Below are 21,072 nucleotides of genomic sequence, written 5' to 3' on the forward strand. Positions count from 1 at the left end.
ACCACCCACCACTGTGACTTGTATGCTCTAGTCGGCTGGCCCTCGTTACATATTCGTCGCCAGACCCACTGGCTCCAGGTCATCTACAAGTCCATGCTAGGTAAAGCTCCGCCTTATCTCAGTTCACTGGTCACGATGGCAACACCCATCCGTAGCACGCGCTCCAGCAGGTGTATCTCACTGATCATCCCTAAAGCCAACACCTCATTTGGCCGCCTTTCGTTCCAGTACTCTGCTGCCTGTGACTGGAACGAATTGCAAAAATCGCTGAAGTTGGAGACTTTTATCTCCCTCACCAACTTCAAACATCAGCTATCTGAGCAGCTAACCGATCGCTGCAGCTGTACATAGTCTATTGTTAAATAGCCCACCCATTTTCACCTACCTCATCCACATACTGTTTTTATTTATTTACTTTTCTGCTCTTTTGCACACCAATATCTCTACCTGTACATGACCATCTGATCATTTATCACTCCAGTGTTAATCTGCAAAATTGTAATTATTCGCCTACCTCCTCATGCCTTTTGCACACATTGTATATAGACTCCCCCCTTTGTTTTCTACTGTGTTATTGACTTGTTAATTGTTTACTCCATGTGTAACTCTGTGTTGTCTGCTCACACTGCTATGCTTTATCTTGGCCAGGTCGCAGTTGCAAATGAGAACTTGTTCTCAACTAGCCTACCTGGTTAAATAAAGGTGAAATAAAAATTAAAAATAAATAAATAAAAATAAAATATACCATTTGTATTTCATATACCTTTGGATGTTTTTATAGGCACTTTAGTATTGCCAGTGTAACAGTATAGCTTCCGTACCTCTCCTCGCTCCTACCTGGGCTCGAACCAGGAACACAACGACAACAGACACCCTCAAAGCAGCGTTACCCATGCAGAGCAAGGGGAACAACTACTCCAAGTCTCAGAGTGAGTGACGTTTGAAACGCTATTAGCATGCACCCCGCTAACTAGCTAGCCATTTCACATCACATCGTTACACCAGCCTAAACTCGGGAGTTGATGGGCTTGAAGTCATAAACAGCAGCGCTGCTGGCAAAACGCACGAAAGTGCTGTTTGAATGAATGCTTATGAGCCTGCTGGTGCCTACCATCGCTCAGTCAGACTGCTCTATCAAATCATAGACTTAATTATAATATAATAAAACACAGAAATACGAGCCATAGGTCATTAATATGGTCAAATTCGGAAACTATCATCTCGAAAACAAGACGTTTATTCTTTCAACGAAATGTGGAACCGTTCTGTATTTTATCTAACGGGTGGCATCCATCAGTCTAAATATTCCTGTTACATTGCACAACCTTCAATGTTATGTCATAATTACGTAAAATTCTGGTAAATTAGTTCGCAATGAGCCAGGCGGCCCAAACTGTTGCATATACCCTGACTCTGCGTGCAATGAACGCAAGAGAAGTGACACAATTTCACCTGGTTAATATTGCCTGCTAACCTGGATTTATTTTAGCTAAATATGCAGGTTTAAAAATATATACTTCTGTGTATTGATATTAAGAAAGGCATTGGTGTTTATGGTTAGGAACATGTTGGAGCAATGACAGTCCTTTTTCGCGAATGAGCACTGCATCGATTATATGCAACGCAGGACACGCTAGATAAACTAGTAATATCATCAACCATGTGTAGTTATAACTAGTGATTATGATTGATTAAGTTTAATACTAGCTAGAAACTTACCTTGGCTTCTTACTGCATTCGCGTAACAGGTGGGCTCCTCGTGAGGCAGGTGGTTAGAGCGTGGGTCTAGTTAAACGTAAGGCTGCAAGATTGAATCCCTGAGCTGACAAGGTAAAAATCTGTCATTCTGCCCCTGAACAAGGCAGTTAACCCACCGTTCCTAGGCCGTCATTGAAAATAAGAATGTGTTCTTAACTGACTTGCCTAGTTAAATAAAGATTAAATAAAGGTGTAAAAAACAAACAAACAAAAAAAATAGGCAAAATGGGCATCCAAAATTACCGATTTCCAAATGTTATGAAAACTTGAAATCAGCCTTAATTAATCGGCCTCTACATTCTACCAGGCAAATGCTCTGTGACCACCTGCCAATGTGGCTGGTAAACTAGAGATTCTACCAGCCAAATGTTCTGTGACCACCTGCCAATGTGGCTGGTAAACTAGAGATTTTACCAGCCACATGCTCTGTGACCACCTACCAATGTGGCTTGTAAACATAGACATTCTACCAGCCAAATGCTCTGTGACCACCTGCCAATGTGAATGGTAAACATAGATATTCTACCAGCCAATTGTTCTGTGACCACCTGCCAATGTGGCTGGTAAACTAGAGATTCTACCAGCCAAATGTTCTGTGACCACCTGCCAATGTGGCTGGTAAACTAGAGATTCTACCAGCCACATGCTCTGTGACCACCTGCCAATGTGAATGGTAAACATAGATATTCTACCAGCCAATTGTTCTGTGACCACCTGCCAATGTGGCTGGTAAACTAGAGATTCTACCAGCCACATGTTCTGTGACCACCTGCCAATGTGAATGGTAAACATAGATATTCTACCAGCCAATTGTTCTGTGACCACCTGCCAATGTGGCTGGTAAACTAGAGATTCTACCAGCCACATGCTCTGTGACCACCTGCCACTGTGAATGGTAAACATAGACATTCTACCAGCCAAATGCTCTGTGACCATCTGCCAATGTGAATGGTAAACTAGACATTCTACCAGCCACATGCTCTGTGACCACCTGCCAATGTGAATGGTAAACATAGACATTCTACCAGCCAAATGCTCTGTGACCACCTGCCAATGTGAATGGTAAACTAGACATTCTACCAGCCAAATGCTCTGTGACCACCTGCCAATGTGAATGGTAAACTAGACATTCTACCAGCCAAATGCTCTGTGACCACCTGCCAATGTGGCTGGTAAACTAGACATTCTACCAGCCAAATGCTCTGTGACCACCTGCCAATGTGGCTGGTAAACTAGACATTCTACCAGCCAAATGCTCTGTGACCACCTGCCAATGTGGCTGGTAAACTAGACATTCTACCAGCCAAATGCTCTGTGACCACCTGCCAATGTGGCTGGTAAACTAGAGATTTTACCAGCCACATGCTCTGTGACCACCTGCCAATGTGAATGGTAAACATAGACATTCTACCAGCCAAATGCTCTGTGACCATCTGCCAATGTGGCTGGTAAACTAGAGATTCTACCAGCCACATGCTCTGTGACCACCTGCCAATGTGAATGGTAAACATAGACATTCTACCAGCCAAATGCTCTGTGACCATCTGCCAATGTGGCTGGTAAACTAGAGATTCTACCAGCCACATGCTCTGTGACCACCTGCCAATGTGAATGGTAAACATAGACATTCTACCAGCCAAATGCTCTGTGACCACCTGCCAATGTGAATGGTAAACATAGACATTCTACCAGCCAAATGCTCTGTGACCACCTGCCAATGTGAATGGTAAACATAGACATTCTACCAGCCAAATGCTCTGTGGCCATCTGCCAATGTGAATGGTAAACATAGACATTCTACCAGCCAAATGCTCTGTGACCACCTGCCAATGTGAATGGTAAACATAGACATTCTACCAGCCAAATGCTCTGTGACCATCTGCCAATGTGGCTGGTAAACTAGACATTCTACCAGCCAAATGCTCTGTGACCACCTGCCAATGTGAATGGTAAACTAGACATTCTACCAGCCAAATGCTCTGTGACCACCTGCCAATGTGAATGGTAAACATAGACATTCTACCAGCCAAATGCTCTGTGACCATCTGCCAGTGTGGCTTGTAAACATAGACATTCTACCAGCCAAATGCTCTGTGACCACCTGCCAATGTGAATGGTAAACATAGACATTCTACCAGCCAAATGCTCTGTGACCACCTGCCAATGTGAATGGTAAACATAGACATTCTACCAGCCAAATGCTCTGTGACCATCTGCCAATGTGAATGGTAAACATAGACATTCTACCAGCCAAATGCTCTGTGACCATCTGCCAATGTGGCTGGTAAACTAGACATTCTACCAGCCAAATGCTCTGTGACCACCTGCCAATGTGAATGGTAAACATAGACATTCTACCAGCCAAATGCTCTGTGACCACCTGCCAATGTGAATGGTAAACATAGACATTCTACCAGCCAAATGCTCTGTGACCACCTGCCAATGTGAATGGTAAACATAGACATTCTACCAGCCAAATGCTCTGACCACCTGCCAATGTGAATGGTAAACATAGACATTCTACCAGCCAAATGCTCTGTGACCACCTGCCAATGTGAATGGTAAACTAGACATTCTACCAGCCAAATGCTCTGTGACCACCTGCCAATGTGGCTGGTAAACTAGACATTCTACCAGCCAAATGCTCTGTGACCACCTGCCAATGTGAATGGTAAACATAGACATTCTACCAGCCAAATGCTCTGTGACCACCTGCCAATGTGAATGGTAAACATAGACATTCTACCAGCCAAATGCTCTGTGACCATCTGCCAGTGTGGCTTGTAAACATAGACATTCTACCAGCCAAATGCTCTGTGACCACCTGCCAATGTGAATGGTAAACATAGACATTCTACCAGCCAAATGCTCTGTGACCATCTGCCAATGTGGCTTGTAAACATAGACATTCTACCAGACAATGCCAAAATCTACCAGCATTTGGCTGGTGGCTGATGTTAATTTCCCACCCTGGTCCTTACCCTGAATCATAACTTTAAATTCTACACTTACCCTAATCCTTAACTTAACTTAACCATAACCCTTACCTAAACTTAACCTTATCTTTACCTTAACCCTTACCTAACCTTAACCTTAACCTTAATATTTACCTTAACCATTTTAAAATGTCAACTTCAATGTGATTGGGACTTTCCAAGGATCTAATGCAGCCTGCCCTGTTGCTGCCAAGTCTGTGGATGAAGTGTGAAATGTGAACTGGGCCTGGCACGTCTTACTGGAGAAGCAGGAGCTGGTAGCTCTCGCACCCACAGAGGTCTCTATTAAACAGGTTCATGGAAAACAAGGCTTCTACAATGAATGTCATAGTGCCGGCATCACAAATCTCTTCCGCTCAACCTATGGCCCTTTAAACATAGAGAAACTGTGTGTGTACAGTGTGGGTTTGTCAAGGATTGAGTTAGACTAAATCATACCGATTGGTGGCTGCTGTAAGAAGCCTGATGGATTGGTTGGTGGCTGGTGTAAGAAAGCTGATGGATTGGTTGGTGGCTGGTGTAAGAAAGCTGATGGATTGGTTGGTGGCTGGTGTAAGAAACCTGATGGATTGGTGGCTGGTGTAAGAAACCTGATGGATTGGTGGCTGGTGTAAGAAACCTGATGGATTGGTGGCTGGTGTAAGAAACCTGATGGATTGGTGGCTGGTGTAAGACACCTGATGGATTGGTGGCTGGTGTAAGAAACCTGATGGATTGGCAGCTGGTGTAAGAAGCCTGATGGATTGGTTGGTGGCTGGTGTAAGAAACCTGATGGATTGGTGGCTGGTGTAAGAAACCTGATGGATTGGTGGCTGGTGTTAGAAGCCTGATGGATTGGTTGGTGGCTGGTGTAAGAAACCTGATAGATTGGTGGCTGGTGTAAGAAACCTGATGGATTGGTGGCTGCTGTAAGAAACCTGATGGATTGGTGGCTGGTATAAGAAACCTGATGGATTGGTTGGTGGCTGGTGTAAAAAACCTGATGGATTGGTTGGTGGCTGGTGTAAAAAACCTGATGGATTGGTGGCTGGTGTTAGAAGCGTATCCTATTGTCACGCTAGGACAACAGCTCCCCAATGCTAATATATGCATAACAAGACAGCTGAGAAGACCACCCTTAGTTCTAGAATGTTCTAACTGAGACAAAGTACTCTACTACAGTATGCCTCTCTTCAAAACCGATCACTTACTAAAAGACACATGCAGTATAGTCACGAGCCATATAGACCGGTAGTCTGACAGTAGATTGTAAATGCCAAGTGGATATTTTGTGTGCCTTCTAAATGGTACCTCATTCCCTATACGGTGTACTACTTTGGACCACGGCCTATAGGGCTCTGGTCAAAAGCAGTGCACCAAATACAGAATAGGGTGCCATTTGGGTCAGGTTATGTGGGGTCCGGTGGGGTCATCGTACCTTGGCCGAACCCACAGGGTGAATCCTGTCAGCGGATAGGCTCTGGGGTAAAGAAGAGGGTTCTAGGTAGTGGTGGGCGGGGTTCTTGGCAGTGGGGGACTTCTTGACCACTACATCTACGTAGGTCACGGGGAAGATGCCCTGCTTGTTGCTCCCTGGGATCTTCCCTTCATACCAGTTCTGGTCCACCTGGCTCAGCAGAATCACCCTCTCACCCTGTCAGACGCACGCACACGCACACGCACACACACACACACACACACACACACACACACACACACACACACACACACACACACACACACACACACACACACACACACACACACACACACACACGTAGAAGTCAGTTTAATTGTAGACAGGGGATGAGAACTATATACAGTCAGACAATTTGAGAGTCAAAGTTATGCAGTGACAGCGGAGAGGCTCTTGCCTTTCTCAGTGAGAGCTCCACGTTGGTGTCAGCATTAAAGTTGTAGCGAGCCACTGCTTCACCAATCTCTCTGACCTGGGCTGGCGGGGGAGGTCTGGCTGGCTGCTGCTTCTTAGAGACAGGGATTTTCTAAAGAATAAAGAGGGAGAGATAGGCTGTGGGTTCAGGATAGGGGACAAATATGAACTCAAAGTTATTCAATACTGTGCATTGAAAACCCACATTGAGACAGCTAGAAGAGGAGAGAGAAAAAGAGGAGAGGAGAGAGGAAGAGAGGAGAGATGAGGAGAGATGTAAGAATAAGAGCAAGGGAGGAGAGATGATAGGAAGAGAGGAGAGATGAGAGAGAGGAGAGTAGAGAGCAGACACTAACCTCCACATAGGAGATGGGGAAGATCCCCAGCAGTCCACGGTGCTCTCCTTCATACCAGTTGTTGTCAATCTGCCTGATGATGTACACCGTCTCCCCCTTCCTGAATGTCAGCTCCCTGCACAACACATGGACCATTAGCGTCATGGCTGAGGGATGCGTCATTGTTGTCTTCATCTGAAATACTAGCAAACATTGGGTTTGATCTGTACTTACTTCACTGTCTGTGCCTTGAAGTCATATACAGCTCTGGCTGGCTGTTTCTGTTGAGGGCATGGAAAGAAACAATCAATCATCCCTCTACCGGTGTTCAGTACAAGTATTCAAATATAAATCGGAGGCCAAATACAATTGTTTACCTCTCTGACTTCAGGGTTTGGTATCCTGATCTGGGGGGTGTGGCGGCCCCCATCAGCGTAAGAGTGGCCCCTGGTGGGGTCCTGGTCTGTGAGAAAGGGAGAGAAGGCCACAGTGAGGAACAGAGAGGAACAGTCCATACAGACACTTAACATGCAAGGGAGGAGTCGATGGCAAGGGTATGAGAGGAACAAAAAGAGGTCTATTAGATAAATAATGTGATGAATCAAAATAAAACTACAGAAAAAATCTAAACCCTTATCTAACCTAGTGTATGGTATGGGAAACAGACTCAACTTCACCACTCCATACTGTAGAAAGGTATCTGTACTGTCCTGGATTCCCTACAGCTTGCTTTAAGGCACGTAGACCAGATGTAGGAAATAGGGTGCCATACAGCTGTATCCAGTTATATTTTCAGTAGCGAGCCCGTCTCTCTCAATGACTCCAAACAAGAACATTTATATCCAGCAGGAACAAACACCCTGGATGGAAATGTACATTTTAGTGATTTAGCAGACACTCTTATCCAGAGCGATTTACACCGAGTGACAAAACATTAGGAACACCTGCTCTTTCCATTACATAGACTGACCAGGTGAATCCAGGTGAAAGCTATGATTGTGTATGTGTGCCATACAGAGGGTGAATGGGCAAGACAAAATATATAAGTGCCTTTGAATGCGGTATGGTAGTAGGTGCCAGGCGGACCGGTTTGTGTCAAGAACTGCAATGCTACTAGGTTTTCACGCTCAACAGTCCCGTGTGTATCAAGAATGGTCAACCTCCCAAAGGATATCCAGCCAACTTGACACAACTGTGGGAAACATTGGAGTCAACAAGGTCCAGCATCTCTGTGGAACGCTTTCGACACCTTGTAGAGTCCATGCCCTGATGAATTGAGACTGTTCTGAGGGCAAAAGGGGGGGGGGGTGCAACTCAACATTAGGAAGGTGTTCCTGCTTTGTACACTCAGTCCATAGGAGCAATTGCCTTGCTCAAGGGCACATCAACATATTTTTCACCTATTCAGCTCAGGGATTCAAACCAGCAACCTTTCAGTTACAGGCCCAAATCTCTTAACTGCTAGGCCACCTGCCACCCACTAGTATTTATACTGCAGGTCAGCACTGGGTGCTGATGTGGTCTTAGTGCGGACTGCTGCCAGAAAACCTCTCTTTGCTTGGGATAGTATGTCAAGTAAAAGGGGGCCTGCATACTCTGGTCAATGGTCCAGCAACTGGAGTTTCAATCATCAGTTACTAGATATTTCTCCCAACAGTAGGAAAAGACACACTATGTGCTGTGCCAAAACCACAGACAGGATACAGACATAAGTATCAGGCTATGAAGCAGACAGGTTGACATACCCACTTCTCCTCTGAGGAAAAACACATTTATAGGAGAGGAGTATCTGTCTCTGTCTCTCCCCATGCCAACATCCCACAGAAGCCTTTTTAGACTGCCCACCTCAGCTGCTCTCCAGTCATATGCCCCCTGCTATGTCTATAAACAGAAGCTTTTAGACGAGACACACACACACGGCTGCATCTCTTTAGAGTAGCAGGGAGACACAGGTCCTGTGGTGGGCTTCATGTTGACTGAGCTGTGGACAAAGACTCAACAACACGAATGCCTTATAAACATTTCTTTTCACACATTGTATCGCCTGTGCCGACTGGTAAGGCATTCCAGATTCGAGATTAGCCTTCGGTAACGGGAAAGGTTAATCAGAAATAGGTCAACCAGAGGGCTGGTAAATATGTTTTTGGTGTATGGGGGTGTCGCCCTCAGCGATGGGAGACCAGACCAATGTGTACACGTCTCAGGGAGTGAAGAGGCTAACTTCCAATGATAACACAAATACATATAAATAAATATAAAAATAGACTAATGTTGGGGAGAAAAAATAACCAACATCATACGAGAAAATATGAATAACCTGCAAATAATGAATGCAACAGAGTTAGGGGGGGTTGACTTGATGAATACAACAGAGTTAGGGGGGGTGACTTAATCAACACAACAGAGTTAGGGGGTGACTTGATCAATACAACAGAGTTAGGGGGTGACTTGATGAATACAACAGAGTTAGGGGGTGACTTGATGAATACAACAGAGTTAGGGGGTGACTTGATCAATACAAAAGAGTTAGGGGGTGACTTGATGAATACAACAGAGTTAGGGGGGGTGACTTAATCAATACAAGAGAGTTAGGGGGTGACTTAATCAATACAAAAGAGTTAGGGGAGTGACTTGATCAATACAACATAGTTGGGGTGGGGGTGACTTGATGAATACAACAGCGTTAGGGGGTGACTTGATGAATACAACAGCGTTAGGGGGTGACTTGATGAATACAACAGAGTTAGGGGTGACTTGATCAATACAAGAGTTAAGGGGGTGACTTGATGAATACAACAGAGTTAGGAGGGTGTGACTTGATGAATACAACAGAGTTAGGGGGTGACTTGATGAATAACAACAGAGTTAGGGGGTGACTTGATCAATACAACAGAGTTAGGGGGTGACTTGATGAATACAACAGAGTTAAGGGGAGTGACTTGATGAATACAACAGAGTTAGGAGGGTGTGACTTGATGAATACAACAGAGTTAGGGGGGGTGACTTGATGAATTACAACAGAGTTAGGGGGTGACTTGATCAATACAACAGAGTTAGGGGGTGACTTGATGAATACAACAGAGTTAGGGGGTGACTTGATGAATACAACAGAGTTAAGGGGGTGACTTGATGAATACAACAGAGTTAGGGGGTGACTTGATGAATACAACAGGGTTAGGAGGGTGACTTGATGAATACAACAGAGTTAGGGGGTGACTTGATGAATACAACAGAGTGAGGGGGAGTGACTTGATCAATACAACAGAGTTAGGGGGTGACTTGATGAATACAACAGAGTTAGGGGGTGACTTGATGAATACAACAGAGTTAGGGGGTGACTTGATGAATACAACAGAGTTAGGGGTGGTGACTTGATGAATACAACAGAGTTAGGGGGTGACTTGATGAATACAACAGAGTTAGGGGGTGACTTGATCAATACAACAGAGTTAGGGGGTGACTTGATCAATACAACAGAGTTAGGGGGTGACTTGATGAATACAACAGAGTTAGGGGAGTGACTTGATCAATACAACAGAGTAAGGGGGTGACTTGATCAATACAAAAGAGTTAGGGTGGTGACTTGATCAATACAACAGAGTTAGGGGGTGACTTGATGAATACAACAGAGTTAGGGGGTGACTTGATCAATACAACAGAGTTAGGGGGTGACTTGATGAGTAAAACAGAGTTAGGGGGTGACTTGATCAATACAACAGAGTTAGGGGGTGACTTGATGAATACAACAGAGTTAAGGGAGTGACTTGATCAATACAACAGAGTTAAGGGGGTGACTTGATGAATACAACAGAGTTAGGAGGGTGTGACTTGATGAATACAACAGAGTTAGGGGGTGACTTGATGAATACAACAGAGTTAGGGGGTGACTTGATGAATACAACAGGGTTAGGAGGGTGACTTGATGAATACAACAGAGTTAGGGGGGTGACTTGATGAATACAACAGAGTTAGGGGGAGTGACTTGATCAATACAACAGAGTTAGGGGTGACTTGATCAACACAAAAGAGTTAGGGGGTGACTTGATCAATACAACAGAGTTAGGGGTGACTTGATGAATACAACAGAGTTAAGGGGGTGACTTGATGAATACAACAGAGTTAAGGGGGTGACTTGATGAATACAACAGAGTTAGGAGGGTGTGACTTGATGAATACAACAGAGTTAGGGGGTGACTTGATGAATTACAACAGAGTTAGGGGGGGGTGACTTGATCAATACAACAGAGTTAGGGGGTGACTTGATGAATACAACAGAGTTAAGGGGGTGACTTGATGAATACAACAGAGTTAAGGGGGTGACTTGATGAATACAACAGAGTTAGGGGGTGGCTTGATGAATACAACAGGGTTAGGAGGGTGACTTGATGAATACAACAGAGTTAGGGGGTGACTTGATGAATACAACAGAGTTAGGGGAAGTGACTTGATCAATACAACAGAGTTAGGGGGTGACTTGATCAATACAACAGAGTTAGGGGGTGACTTGATCAATACAACAGAGTTAGGGGGTGACTTGTGACAACAGAGTTGATTAGGGGGTGACTTGAATACAACAGAGTTGAGGGGGGATGAATGACTTGATCAATACAACAGAGTTAGGGGGTGACTTGATGAATGAGTTAGGGGGTGACTTGATGAATTGATCAATACAACAGAGTTAGGGTGGGGGTTAGGGGGTGACTTGATGAATACAACAGAGTTAGGGGGTGACTTGATGGATACAACAGTGTTAGGGGGTGACTTGATGAATACAACAGAGTTAGGGGGTGACTTGAGTTAGGGGGACTTGATCAATACAACAGAGTTAGGGGGTGACTTGATGAATACAACAGAGTTAGGGGGTGACTTGATCAATACAACAGAGTGACTTGATCAATACAACAGAGTTAAGGGGGTGACTTGATGAATACAACAGAGTTAGGAGGGTGACTTGATCAATACAACAGAGTTAGGGGGTGACTTGATGAATACAACAGAGTTAGGGGGTGTGACTTGATGAATACAACAGAGTTAGGGGGTGACTTGATGAATTACAACAGAGTTAGGGGGTGACTTGATCAATACAACAGAGTTAGGGGGTGACTTGATCAATACAACAGAGTTAGGGGGTGACTTGATGAATACAACATAGTTAGGGGGTGACTTGATCAATACAACAGAGTTAGGGGGTGACTTGATGAATACAACAGAGTTAGGGGAGTGACTTGATGAATACAACATAGTTAGGGGGGTGACTTGATCAATACAACAGAGTTGGGGGGTGACTTAATCAATACAACAGAGTTAGGGGAGTGACTTGATGAATACAACAGAGATAGGGGGTGACTTGATGAATACAACAGAGTTAGGGGGTGACTTGAAGAATACAACAGAGTTAGGGGGTGACTTGATCAATACAACAGAGTTAGGGGGTGACTTGATCAATGCAACAGAGTTATGGGGGGTGACTTGATCAATACAACAGAGTTGGGGGGTGACTTGATCAATACAACAGAGTTAGGGGGTGACTTGATCAATACAACAGAGTTGGGGGGTGACTTGATCAATACAACAGAGTTGGGGGTGACTTGATCAATACAACAGAGTTGGGGGAGATGACTTGATCAATACAACAGAGTTAGGGGGTGACTTGATCCATGCAACAGAGTTAGGGGGATGACTTGATCAATACAACAGAGTTAGGGGGGAGGTGACTTGATCAATACAACAGAGTTGGGGGGGTGACTTGATCAATACAACAGAGTTAGTGGGGCGGGTGACTTGCTGGAGGGAATCATGCTTCTCAGACATTCCAGAAGATGGAACCACTCACAGGTCACAAACTCAAGAACAATACTCCGAAGACGGGTGGAGAATGGTAGTGGTGCAGGGGACAGGAGGGGAAATGGAAAGAACTCAAACTACAACACTCCACGACAACCCATAAGGTGAGAAAGAGGTGGGTCGGGGGAGATGGGAGGGGACTGGTGGGTGTGTTTATGAGAACCATCCACCTTGGTAGTAGTCGTCTTCACAGATATGGCTGTTGTTGTTGGGGTCTGTGAGGTGATAGGAGGCACTGTGTGAGAGGCGGCTGTACTCAGGCTGGTAGCAGGTTGGGCTGGGCATGCCGTCAGGCTGAGAGGGGTATGGCTGCTCCTGCTCCAGGGTCTGGGGCCCAGGGACGGGGCTGGGTCCCGGGCTGGGGCTGTGTCTGCACAGTGCCCTGAGGGAGGAGCTCCTCTCTGGGATGTCTGGCAGCAGCTCGTCCAGGAGCTTGTGGAGGATTCTGTTGTCGGGCAGGCTGCCCCTCCTCCTCTCGGCCCGGATGTGTTCATAGATGTCCCTCAGGGCTTCGTCCAGAGCCTCGTACATGGAGCTCTTATAGCAGGGAGGGGGCCTGCTGTGGGTGGAGACGGCCTGCCTGTGGCTGTGGGGAGGGGAGCCCCTCTTTCTCCTGAACGGTACCGGACTCACAAGGAAGGCCAGCTTGGACTGGGTTGACTCTGGGTCCTCGGCTGTCAGCTGCTTGGCCCTCTCATGTTTGAGCATGGTGCTGAAGCGTGTGTAGGAGGCAGGGCATCGGCCCTTACAGTTGCTGACCAGGTGCTTCTGCTGGTTATGGTTAAGGTTATGATGACGGTGTTGGTGGTGATAGTGGCCTGAGCCGTAGGGGCTCTCAGACGACGTCCGAGAGCAGCGGTCGTAGTCACTCTCACTACAGAAGGAAGATCCCTCTATCTGGATGAAGTCACTGAGATTGGACCTGATGGCGTCGTGATCACTGTCTGAGTAGACTTCCTGCTGGGAAGCTGGTCTCTGGGGGTAGACGTGGTGGTGGTCTCCAGTGATCTGGATGTGGATGGGCACACAGTTGTTGGTAGTGGGGGCGTTGATCCTGGGGTAGTGTGGCTGGCCCTCAGGGCGGTTCCTGGCAGGGGGGTCCTCGTCTAGCAGGGACTCGATGGAGAAGCATCGCTGGGGGCTGCTGCCCCTCCCGGACGGGCCCCCCGGGGTAGCCTCACCCTCACCCCCACCCCCTAGGTTGGGCATGGACTTAGACTTCTGGATGAGGCTCTCGAACTCAGAGATCCTGTTGTGCACCATGTCCTGGGGCACCTCTTCGCTGTAGCCCCTCCAGCCGGCCAGCCGGTCCTTGTGCAGCTCGCTCTCGTACTCCAGGATCCGGGCTTTCACAGAGCAGATGACCTGGGAGCTTTGGGAGCCTATCAGATCCTGCCTGTTGATGTGGTGCATCTTCTTGTACAGCTTGAGGAAGCCTGGTGCATCGTGGGCCGAGTGGTGCTGGGTTCGCTCTCTCAGGGGGCTGTCACAGACGCTGAGATCTTTGCCCTGCTGCTCACGTGACAGGAAGTCTACACTCTCGGAGCGAACCTGTGAACCTACAGAACCTCCCGGACATCCTCTATCTTCTGCCAGGAGGTCGTCACAGCTCCAGGACTTGAGTTTGGGAGAGGTTGGCTTTTCCTCAGCAGAGCTCCAGGCCTCGGCATTCTGGCTCTGGACATGAGCCTGCCAGCCGTTCTTCAGGCACACATCAGGGCTCTCATCAGAGCCCTCAGGGGGCTCAACACAGTCAAAAGCCTCATCATTAAGACAAGGAAACACTGAGTTATGTGAGGTATTGTGGTTGGGACCTGGAGAGGGACCTGGACAACTGAAATGGGCTGAGTAGGTGTTGCTAATATCCCCACCTTAAGGTATATCCACCAAGAGCAGCATGGTAAGAGAGAGACATGAGAAGACATTAAAAGGTTCACGTGGAAATCAGCCAGGAAGAGCTGAAGACAGAGTGGGGTTAGAGAGACACACAATAAAAAAAACTGATAAGAATATAATGTTTATACATAGCTGAGTGGCAGACCGTTGTTAGCCACAGAGAGGAAATAGTACACAGAGGATAAAGTATTCCATAGCACTCATAGATTAATGCACAAAGCATGCACTACACTTTAAAACTTCTCATTCCAAGCCAAACGTTACACTGCTTTTTAAATTGAAATACATAAGTCTAAGCAACTGTTGATGTGGTCTGTTTCAGTATCTGTCTTCTCTCAGTTCTATCAAACCAGTGAAGTTCAGAGATGGGCCCTACCTTTGGCTTTGGAGGGGGAGGCAGGGGAGGAGCTTGCCACAGGCTTGCGTAGGCCGCTGCTGTAACTGCTGCTACGTGGAGGTTCAGAGGGCCGTCCTGAGGAGTTGAGGCCGCTGCTGTAACTGCTGCTACGGGGAGATTCTACAGGCCAGGAGACTGGGTGGTGGCTGGTGGTGCTATTGGGCCCTGACAGGCTGCTGGATGTACTCTGGCTTGTGGTCAGGGTGCTGGCTGGTCTGGGCTGCTGGGCTGCTACCTCGGACTTCCTCCTCTTCCTGTAGTCACTGGTTGAGCTGTGGACACTGATAGATAGGTTAAGTCCTGAGTTTGCCACACATTAATTCAAGCTATACTACCGTTCAAAAGTTTGGGGTCACATAGAAATTTCCTTGATTTTGAAAGAAAAGCTCATTTTTTGTCTATTAAAATAACATAAAATTGACCAGAAATACAGTGTAGACATTGTTAGCATTTCTAAGTGACCCCAAACTTTTGAACGGTAGTGTAATCAAAATAGACCAACAGTAAATTGCTTACGTTTGTATTTATTTTCATACATCATCAACTTCGGTTTAGTGTTATTTTGCCAGACAACAGCATGCCTCCTAATGGGTCTTTAAAACGACCAGTATCCCACACATAAACCATTCCTCCTCATGGGATGAAACATAATTCCCAGTATGAGATGTGAATGTGAGCCTCATCAACAACTCTTCTTCAGATAACAGTTGTCTACTGACTGTATCCATACTGTTACAGTAGGCTATAATGTTTATTACAGTACGCCCACTTGGAAGACAGAGCTGTGAGGAGTGATGACAAGTATAGATTTGCCCTAGCGGGCCACAGTGGAAGAGGTGTGGGGGAGGCTGAGATTCATGGCTGAGTTGACAGCACTCAAGGGCATGGCTATTCCAGCTGTCCCACTCAGAGCACACTGCTCCATATATACAGTACACTGGGTAAGGTGTTGCCTGACAAACTCCACATAAAGCAAAGAGTCTGGGCCATTTTGTTAAAGATGTGTCAACATAATTTGCTATAGACTCTTGAGAATCAATGGTTGTTTAATAGAGAGGGATCTGACTTACCTTGATGGCCTGTCTGTGTTCCTGTCTGTAGAGGCCTGTTGGAGGGAACTCTGAAAGCGAGCAGAGAGCAGCTTGAGTGCCAAGTGAACAGACAGACTGTAAACAAACAGAGCTCCTTCAGAAAGCTACTATACCCAGCACCCTCTCACAGCAGCCTCTGTCTGAGAACTCAAGTGAACAGACAGACTGTAAACAAACAGAGCTCCTTCAGAAAGCTACTATACCCAGCACCCTCTCACAGCAGCCTCTGTCTGAGAACACAAGTGAACAGACAGACTGTAAACAAACAGAGCTCCTTCAGAAAGCTACTATACCCAGCACCCTCTCACAGCAGCCTCTGTCTGAGAACACAAGTGAACAGACAGACTGTAAACAAACAGAGCTCCTTCAGAAAGCTACTATACCCAGCACCCTTTCACAGCAGCCTCTGTATGAGAACACAAGTGAACAGACAGACTGTAAACAAACAGAGCTCCTTCAGAAAGCTACTATACCCAGCACCCTCTCACAGCAGCCTCTGTATGAGAACACAAGGCTTTGGAAACATCCATGAAATGCTGAATTAAATACCTTCCAACGTCAACCTTTAAAATTTTTCCTTGGCTTCTGTCACTGTGAAAAGGGTATGTTCCTCTGTCAAAAACCTACAGCGATGATTCACTTACGAGAGTTTCAATGTCGAACAAGGCAGGGAACTCCTTGTACACCTGGCTGGAGAAGATGACCATTCCCCCTGCTACTGAGGCAGAAGCCTGGTAATAGTTCATTAGTTGCCTCGTTCTCTCTCTGCCCAACAGAGCCCCGGACATTTTTTTAAAACCCTCTTTAAAAGTAGACCTGATGCCGGTTGCCAGGAATGGAGTGTCACTGTGACAGACTGGTAACCGGTAAACAGAAATACTGTTCTAAGCGTCAGCTACCGCACAGGCAAACACGTCATTGGACGGGCCAAGACCCCCCATGACGATCTGTCTCAGGTCCAGGAAGCTCTATGGTTGATTATACAATATCCTATCTACCTACCTCCTGCCATAACTTCTACAGTGGCTTCCTCCAATATATTCATCATATAATTAATTTAATGACCACGTAAAGTTATATTATTTGAGATGAGTGTGTAACTTACTCTTATAGTAAAATAGCTACTTTGCAAGGTATGAGATACATAGCAAACTTGGTCTATAGACTGATGATACAGAGCTGTATCATCAGAAGTGATATTCATCACACTGCCTGTGAAGTACAGACATTGTATATGGCAAATCAACAATGTACAGTACCTATCTATTACTTTCCCCCTTACTGACAATTCAAAGAAACAAATCCTACCTTACAGTGTTTAAGTCCTTATTTGTGATGTTATCTCAAAGAAGTTCCTGTAACATTCACTGGCAGACAAAAGATACTTTACCTCGTCAGTAAGGGGGAAAGCTACTTTAACCTACTTTACCAAGTCAGTAAGGGGGAAATCTACTTTAAGCTACTTTACCTCGTCAGTAAGGGGGAAAGCTACTTTAAGCTACTTTACCTAGTCAGTAAGGGGGAAAGTTACTTTAAGCTACTTTACCTCGTCAGTAAGAGGGAAAGCTACTTTAAGCTACTTTACCTCGTCAGTAAGGGGGGAAAGCTACTTTAAGCTACTTTACCTAGTCAGAAAAAATGTGGGTGAAACTGGATATATGTTGAACAAAAATATAAAACACAACATGCAACAATTTCAGTTCATATAAGGAATACAGTCAATATAAATAAATAAATTAGGCCATAATCTATTGATTTCGCATCACTGGGCAGGGGCGCAGCCATAGGCACAGCCACTTAGGAGCCAGGACCAGCCAATCAGAATTTGTTTTTCCCCACAAAAGGGCTTTATTACAGACAGAAATACTCCTCAGTTTCATCAGCTGTCCAGGTGGCTGGTCTCAGACGATCCCGCAGCTGAAGAAGCCGGATGTGAAGGTCCTGGGCTGGCATAGTTACACATGATCTGCGGTTGTGAGGCCTGTTGTACGTACAGTACTGCCAAATTCTCTAAAATGACGTTGGAGGCGGCATATGATAGAGAAATTAACATTACAACTGCACGCTCCCTCAAAACTTGAGACATCTGTGGTATTGTGTTATGTGACAAAACTGCATATTTTAGGGTGGCCTTTTATTGTCCCCAGCACAAGGTCCACCTGTGTAATGATCATGCTGTTTAATCATCTTCTTGATATGCCACACATGTCAGGTGAATGGATTATCTTGGCAAAGGGGAAATGCTCACTGACAGGGATGTAAACAAATTGGTGCACAAAATAGAGAAATAAGCTTTTTGTGCACATGGAAAATGCCTGCAATCTTTTATTTTACCTCATGAAACACGGGACCAATACTTCACATGTTGTGTTTATATTTTTGTTCAGTATGTAACATGATACTCTAGTAAACATGTCCACATAAAGGTCTCTGTCAGAGCCTATTGAACCAAAGCAGAAGTCCTAAATGCTGAGCTAAGACTAATACTGTCTCTAGCTAAGACATATAGACTATACACATGATCAAATTATATAATGTAATACTCTCAAAAGCAAACATGGCAGTTGACAATGGCTGTTGCCTCAACAACTGACTTGCCCGTTAACCTACTGCTTTGAATCAATGACATGACAAAGAAACATTATGAAAAAGAAAACAAAGAATGGTGACTGTTCTGGGGAGTAAAAGAGACTTTCAGTAAACTTTCAGCCTTTCCTGAGAGTAGTTTCAGTCTTTCCCGAGAGTAATTTCAGGCTTTCCTGAGAGTAGTCTCAGGCTTTCCTGAGAGTAGTTTCAGTCTTTCCTGAGAGGAGTTTCAGACTTTCCCGAGAGGAGTTTCAGGCTTTCCTGAGAGGAGTTTCAGTCTTTCCTGAGAGGAGTTTCAGTCTTTCCCGAGAGTAGTTTCAGTCTTTCCAGAGAGTAGTTTCAGTCTTTCCTGAGAGTAGTTTCAGTCGTTCCTGGGAGTAGTTTCAGTCTTTCCTGAGAGTAGTTTCAGGCTTTGGTGAGAGTAGTTTCAGTTTTTCCTGAGAGTAGTTTCAGTCTTTCCTGAGAGTAGTTTCAGGCTTTCCTGAGAGGAGTTTCAGTTTTTCTTGAGAGGAGTTTCAGTCTTTCCCGAGAGTAGTTTCAGTCTTTCCAGAGAGTAGTTTCAGTCTTTCCTGAGAGTAGTTTCAGTCTTTCCTGAGAGTAGTTTCAGTCTTTCCTGAGAGTAGTTTCAGGCTTTGCTGAGAGTAGTTTCAGGCTTTCCTGGGAGTAGTTTCAGTCTTTCCTGAGAGTAGTTTCAGGCTTTGGTGAGAGTAGTTTCAGTTTTTCCTGAGAGTAGTTTCAGTCTTTCCTGAGAGTAGTTTCAGGCTTTCCTGAGAGGAGTTTCAGGCTTTCCCGAGAGTAGTTTCAGTCTTTCCTGAGAGTAGTTTCAGGCTTTCCTGAGAGGAGTTTCAGTCTTTCTTGAGAGGAGTTTCAGTCTTTCCTGAGAGTAGTTTCAGTCTTTCCAGAGAGTAGTTTCAGTCTTTCCTGAGAGTAGTTTCAGTCTTTCCTGAGGGTAGTTTCAGTCTTTTCAGAGAGTAGTTTCAGTCTTTCCTGAGAGTAGTTTCAGTCTTTCCTGAGAGGAGTTTCAGTCTTTCCTGAGAGTAGTTTCAGTCTTTCCTGAGAGTAGTTTCAGTCTTTCCTGAGAGTAGTTTCAGTCTTTCCAGAGAGTAGTTTCAGTCTTTCCTGAGAGTTGTTTCAGTCTTTCCTGAGAGTAGTTTCAGTCTTTCCCGAGAGTAGTTTCAGTGTTTCCAGAGAGTAGTTTCCGACTTTCCCGAGAGTAGTTTCAGGCTTTCCCGAGAGTAGTTTCAGGCTTTCCCGAGAGGAGTTTCAGTCTTTCCCGAGAGGAGTTTCAGTCTTTCCTGAGAGTAGTTTCAGGCTTTGATGAGAGTAGTTTCAGTCTTTCCTGAGAGTAGTTTCAGGCTTTGCTGAGAGTAGTTTCAGTCTTTCCTGGGAGTAGTTTCAGTCTTTCCTGAGAGTAGTTTCAGGCTTTGGTGAGAGTAGTTTCAGTTTTTCCTGAGAGTAGTTTCAGTCTTTCCTGAGAGTAGTTTCAGGCTTTCCTGAGAGGAGTTTCAGGCTTTCCCGAGAGTAGTTTCAGTCTTTCCTGAGAGTAGTTTCAGGCTTTCCTGAGAGGAGTTTCAGTCTTTCTTGAGAGGAGTTTCAGTCTTTCCCGAGAGTAGTTTCAGTCTTTCCAGAGAGTAGTTTCAGTCTTTCCTGAGAGTAGTTTCAGTCTTTCCTGAGAGTAGTTTCAGTCTTTCCTGAGAGTAGTTTCAGTCTTTCCTGAGAGTAGTTTCAGGCTTTCCTGAGAGGAGTTTCAGTCTTTTCTGAGAGGAGTTTCAGTCTTTCCCGAGAGTAGTTTCAGTCTTTCCAGAGAGTAGTTTCAGTCTTTCCTGAGAGTAGTTTCAGGCTTTCCAGAGAGGAGTTTCAGGCTTTCCTGAGAGGAGTTTCAGTCTTTCCTGAGAGTAGTTTCAGGCTTTCCCGAGAGGAGTTTCAGTCTTTCCCGAGAGGAGTTTCAGGCTTTCCTGAGAGGAGTTTCAGGCTTTCCTGAGGAGTTTCAGGCTTTCCTGAGAGGAGTTTCAGGCTTTCCTGAGAGTAGTTTCAGTCTTTCCTGAGAGGAGTTTCAGTCTTTCCTGAGAGTAGTTTCAGTCTTTCCCGAGAGTAGTTTCAGTCTTTCCAGAGAGTAGTTTCAGTCTTTCCTGAGAGTAGTTTCAGGCTTTCCTGAGAGGAGTTTCAGTCTTTCCTGAGAGTAGTTTCAGGCTTTCCTGAGGAGTTTCAGGCTTTCCTGAGAGGAGTTTCAGTCTTTCCCGAGAGGAGTTTCAGGCTTTCCTGAGAGGAGTTTCCTTCCTGAGGAGTTTCAGGCTTTCCT

The 21,072-nt window shown here is 45.5% G+C and overlaps 1 protein-coding gene across 13 annotated transcripts in view; it reads right to left on the bottom strand.

Moving 5' to 3' along the window:
- sorbs2b (sorbin and SH3 domain containing 2b) overlaps positions 1-21,072 on the bottom strand; it is an 84,579-nt gene that overhangs the window by 12,220 nt on the left and 51,287 nt on the right. For all 13 annotated transcript variants that reach the window (XR_006083929.1, XM_024428880.2, XM_042325907.1 and 10 more), the window contains 8 exons: positions 16,167-16,216; positions 15,076-15,377; positions 12,974-14,674; positions 7,337-7,422; positions 7,194-7,240; positions 6,981-7,095; positions 6,608-6,736; positions 6,172-6,387 (listed from right to left, as the gene is read on the bottom strand). Coding sequence is in view for 12 of the 13 variants with exons in the window: in XM_024428880.2 (XP_024284648.1) it covers positions 6,172-6,387; positions 6,608-6,736; positions 6,981-7,095; positions 7,194-7,240; positions 7,337-7,422; positions 12,974-14,674; positions 15,076-15,377; positions 16,167-16,216 (2,646 nt within the window). In the remaining variant the exon portion in view is untranslated. The remainder of the gene's footprint in view (positions 1-6,171; positions 6,388-6,607; positions 6,737-6,980; positions 7,096-7,193; positions 7,241-7,336; positions 7,423-12,973; positions 14,675-15,075; positions 15,378-16,166; positions 16,217-21,072) is intronic.

Source organism: Oncorhynchus tshawytscha, linkage group LG08 (assembly GCF_018296145.1).
Source record: "Oncorhynchus tshawytscha isolate Ot180627B linkage group LG08, Otsh_v2.0, whole genome shotgun sequence".
Taxonomy (NCBI): Eukaryota; Metazoa; Chordata; class Actinopteri; order Salmoniformes; family Salmonidae; genus Oncorhynchus; species Oncorhynchus tshawytscha.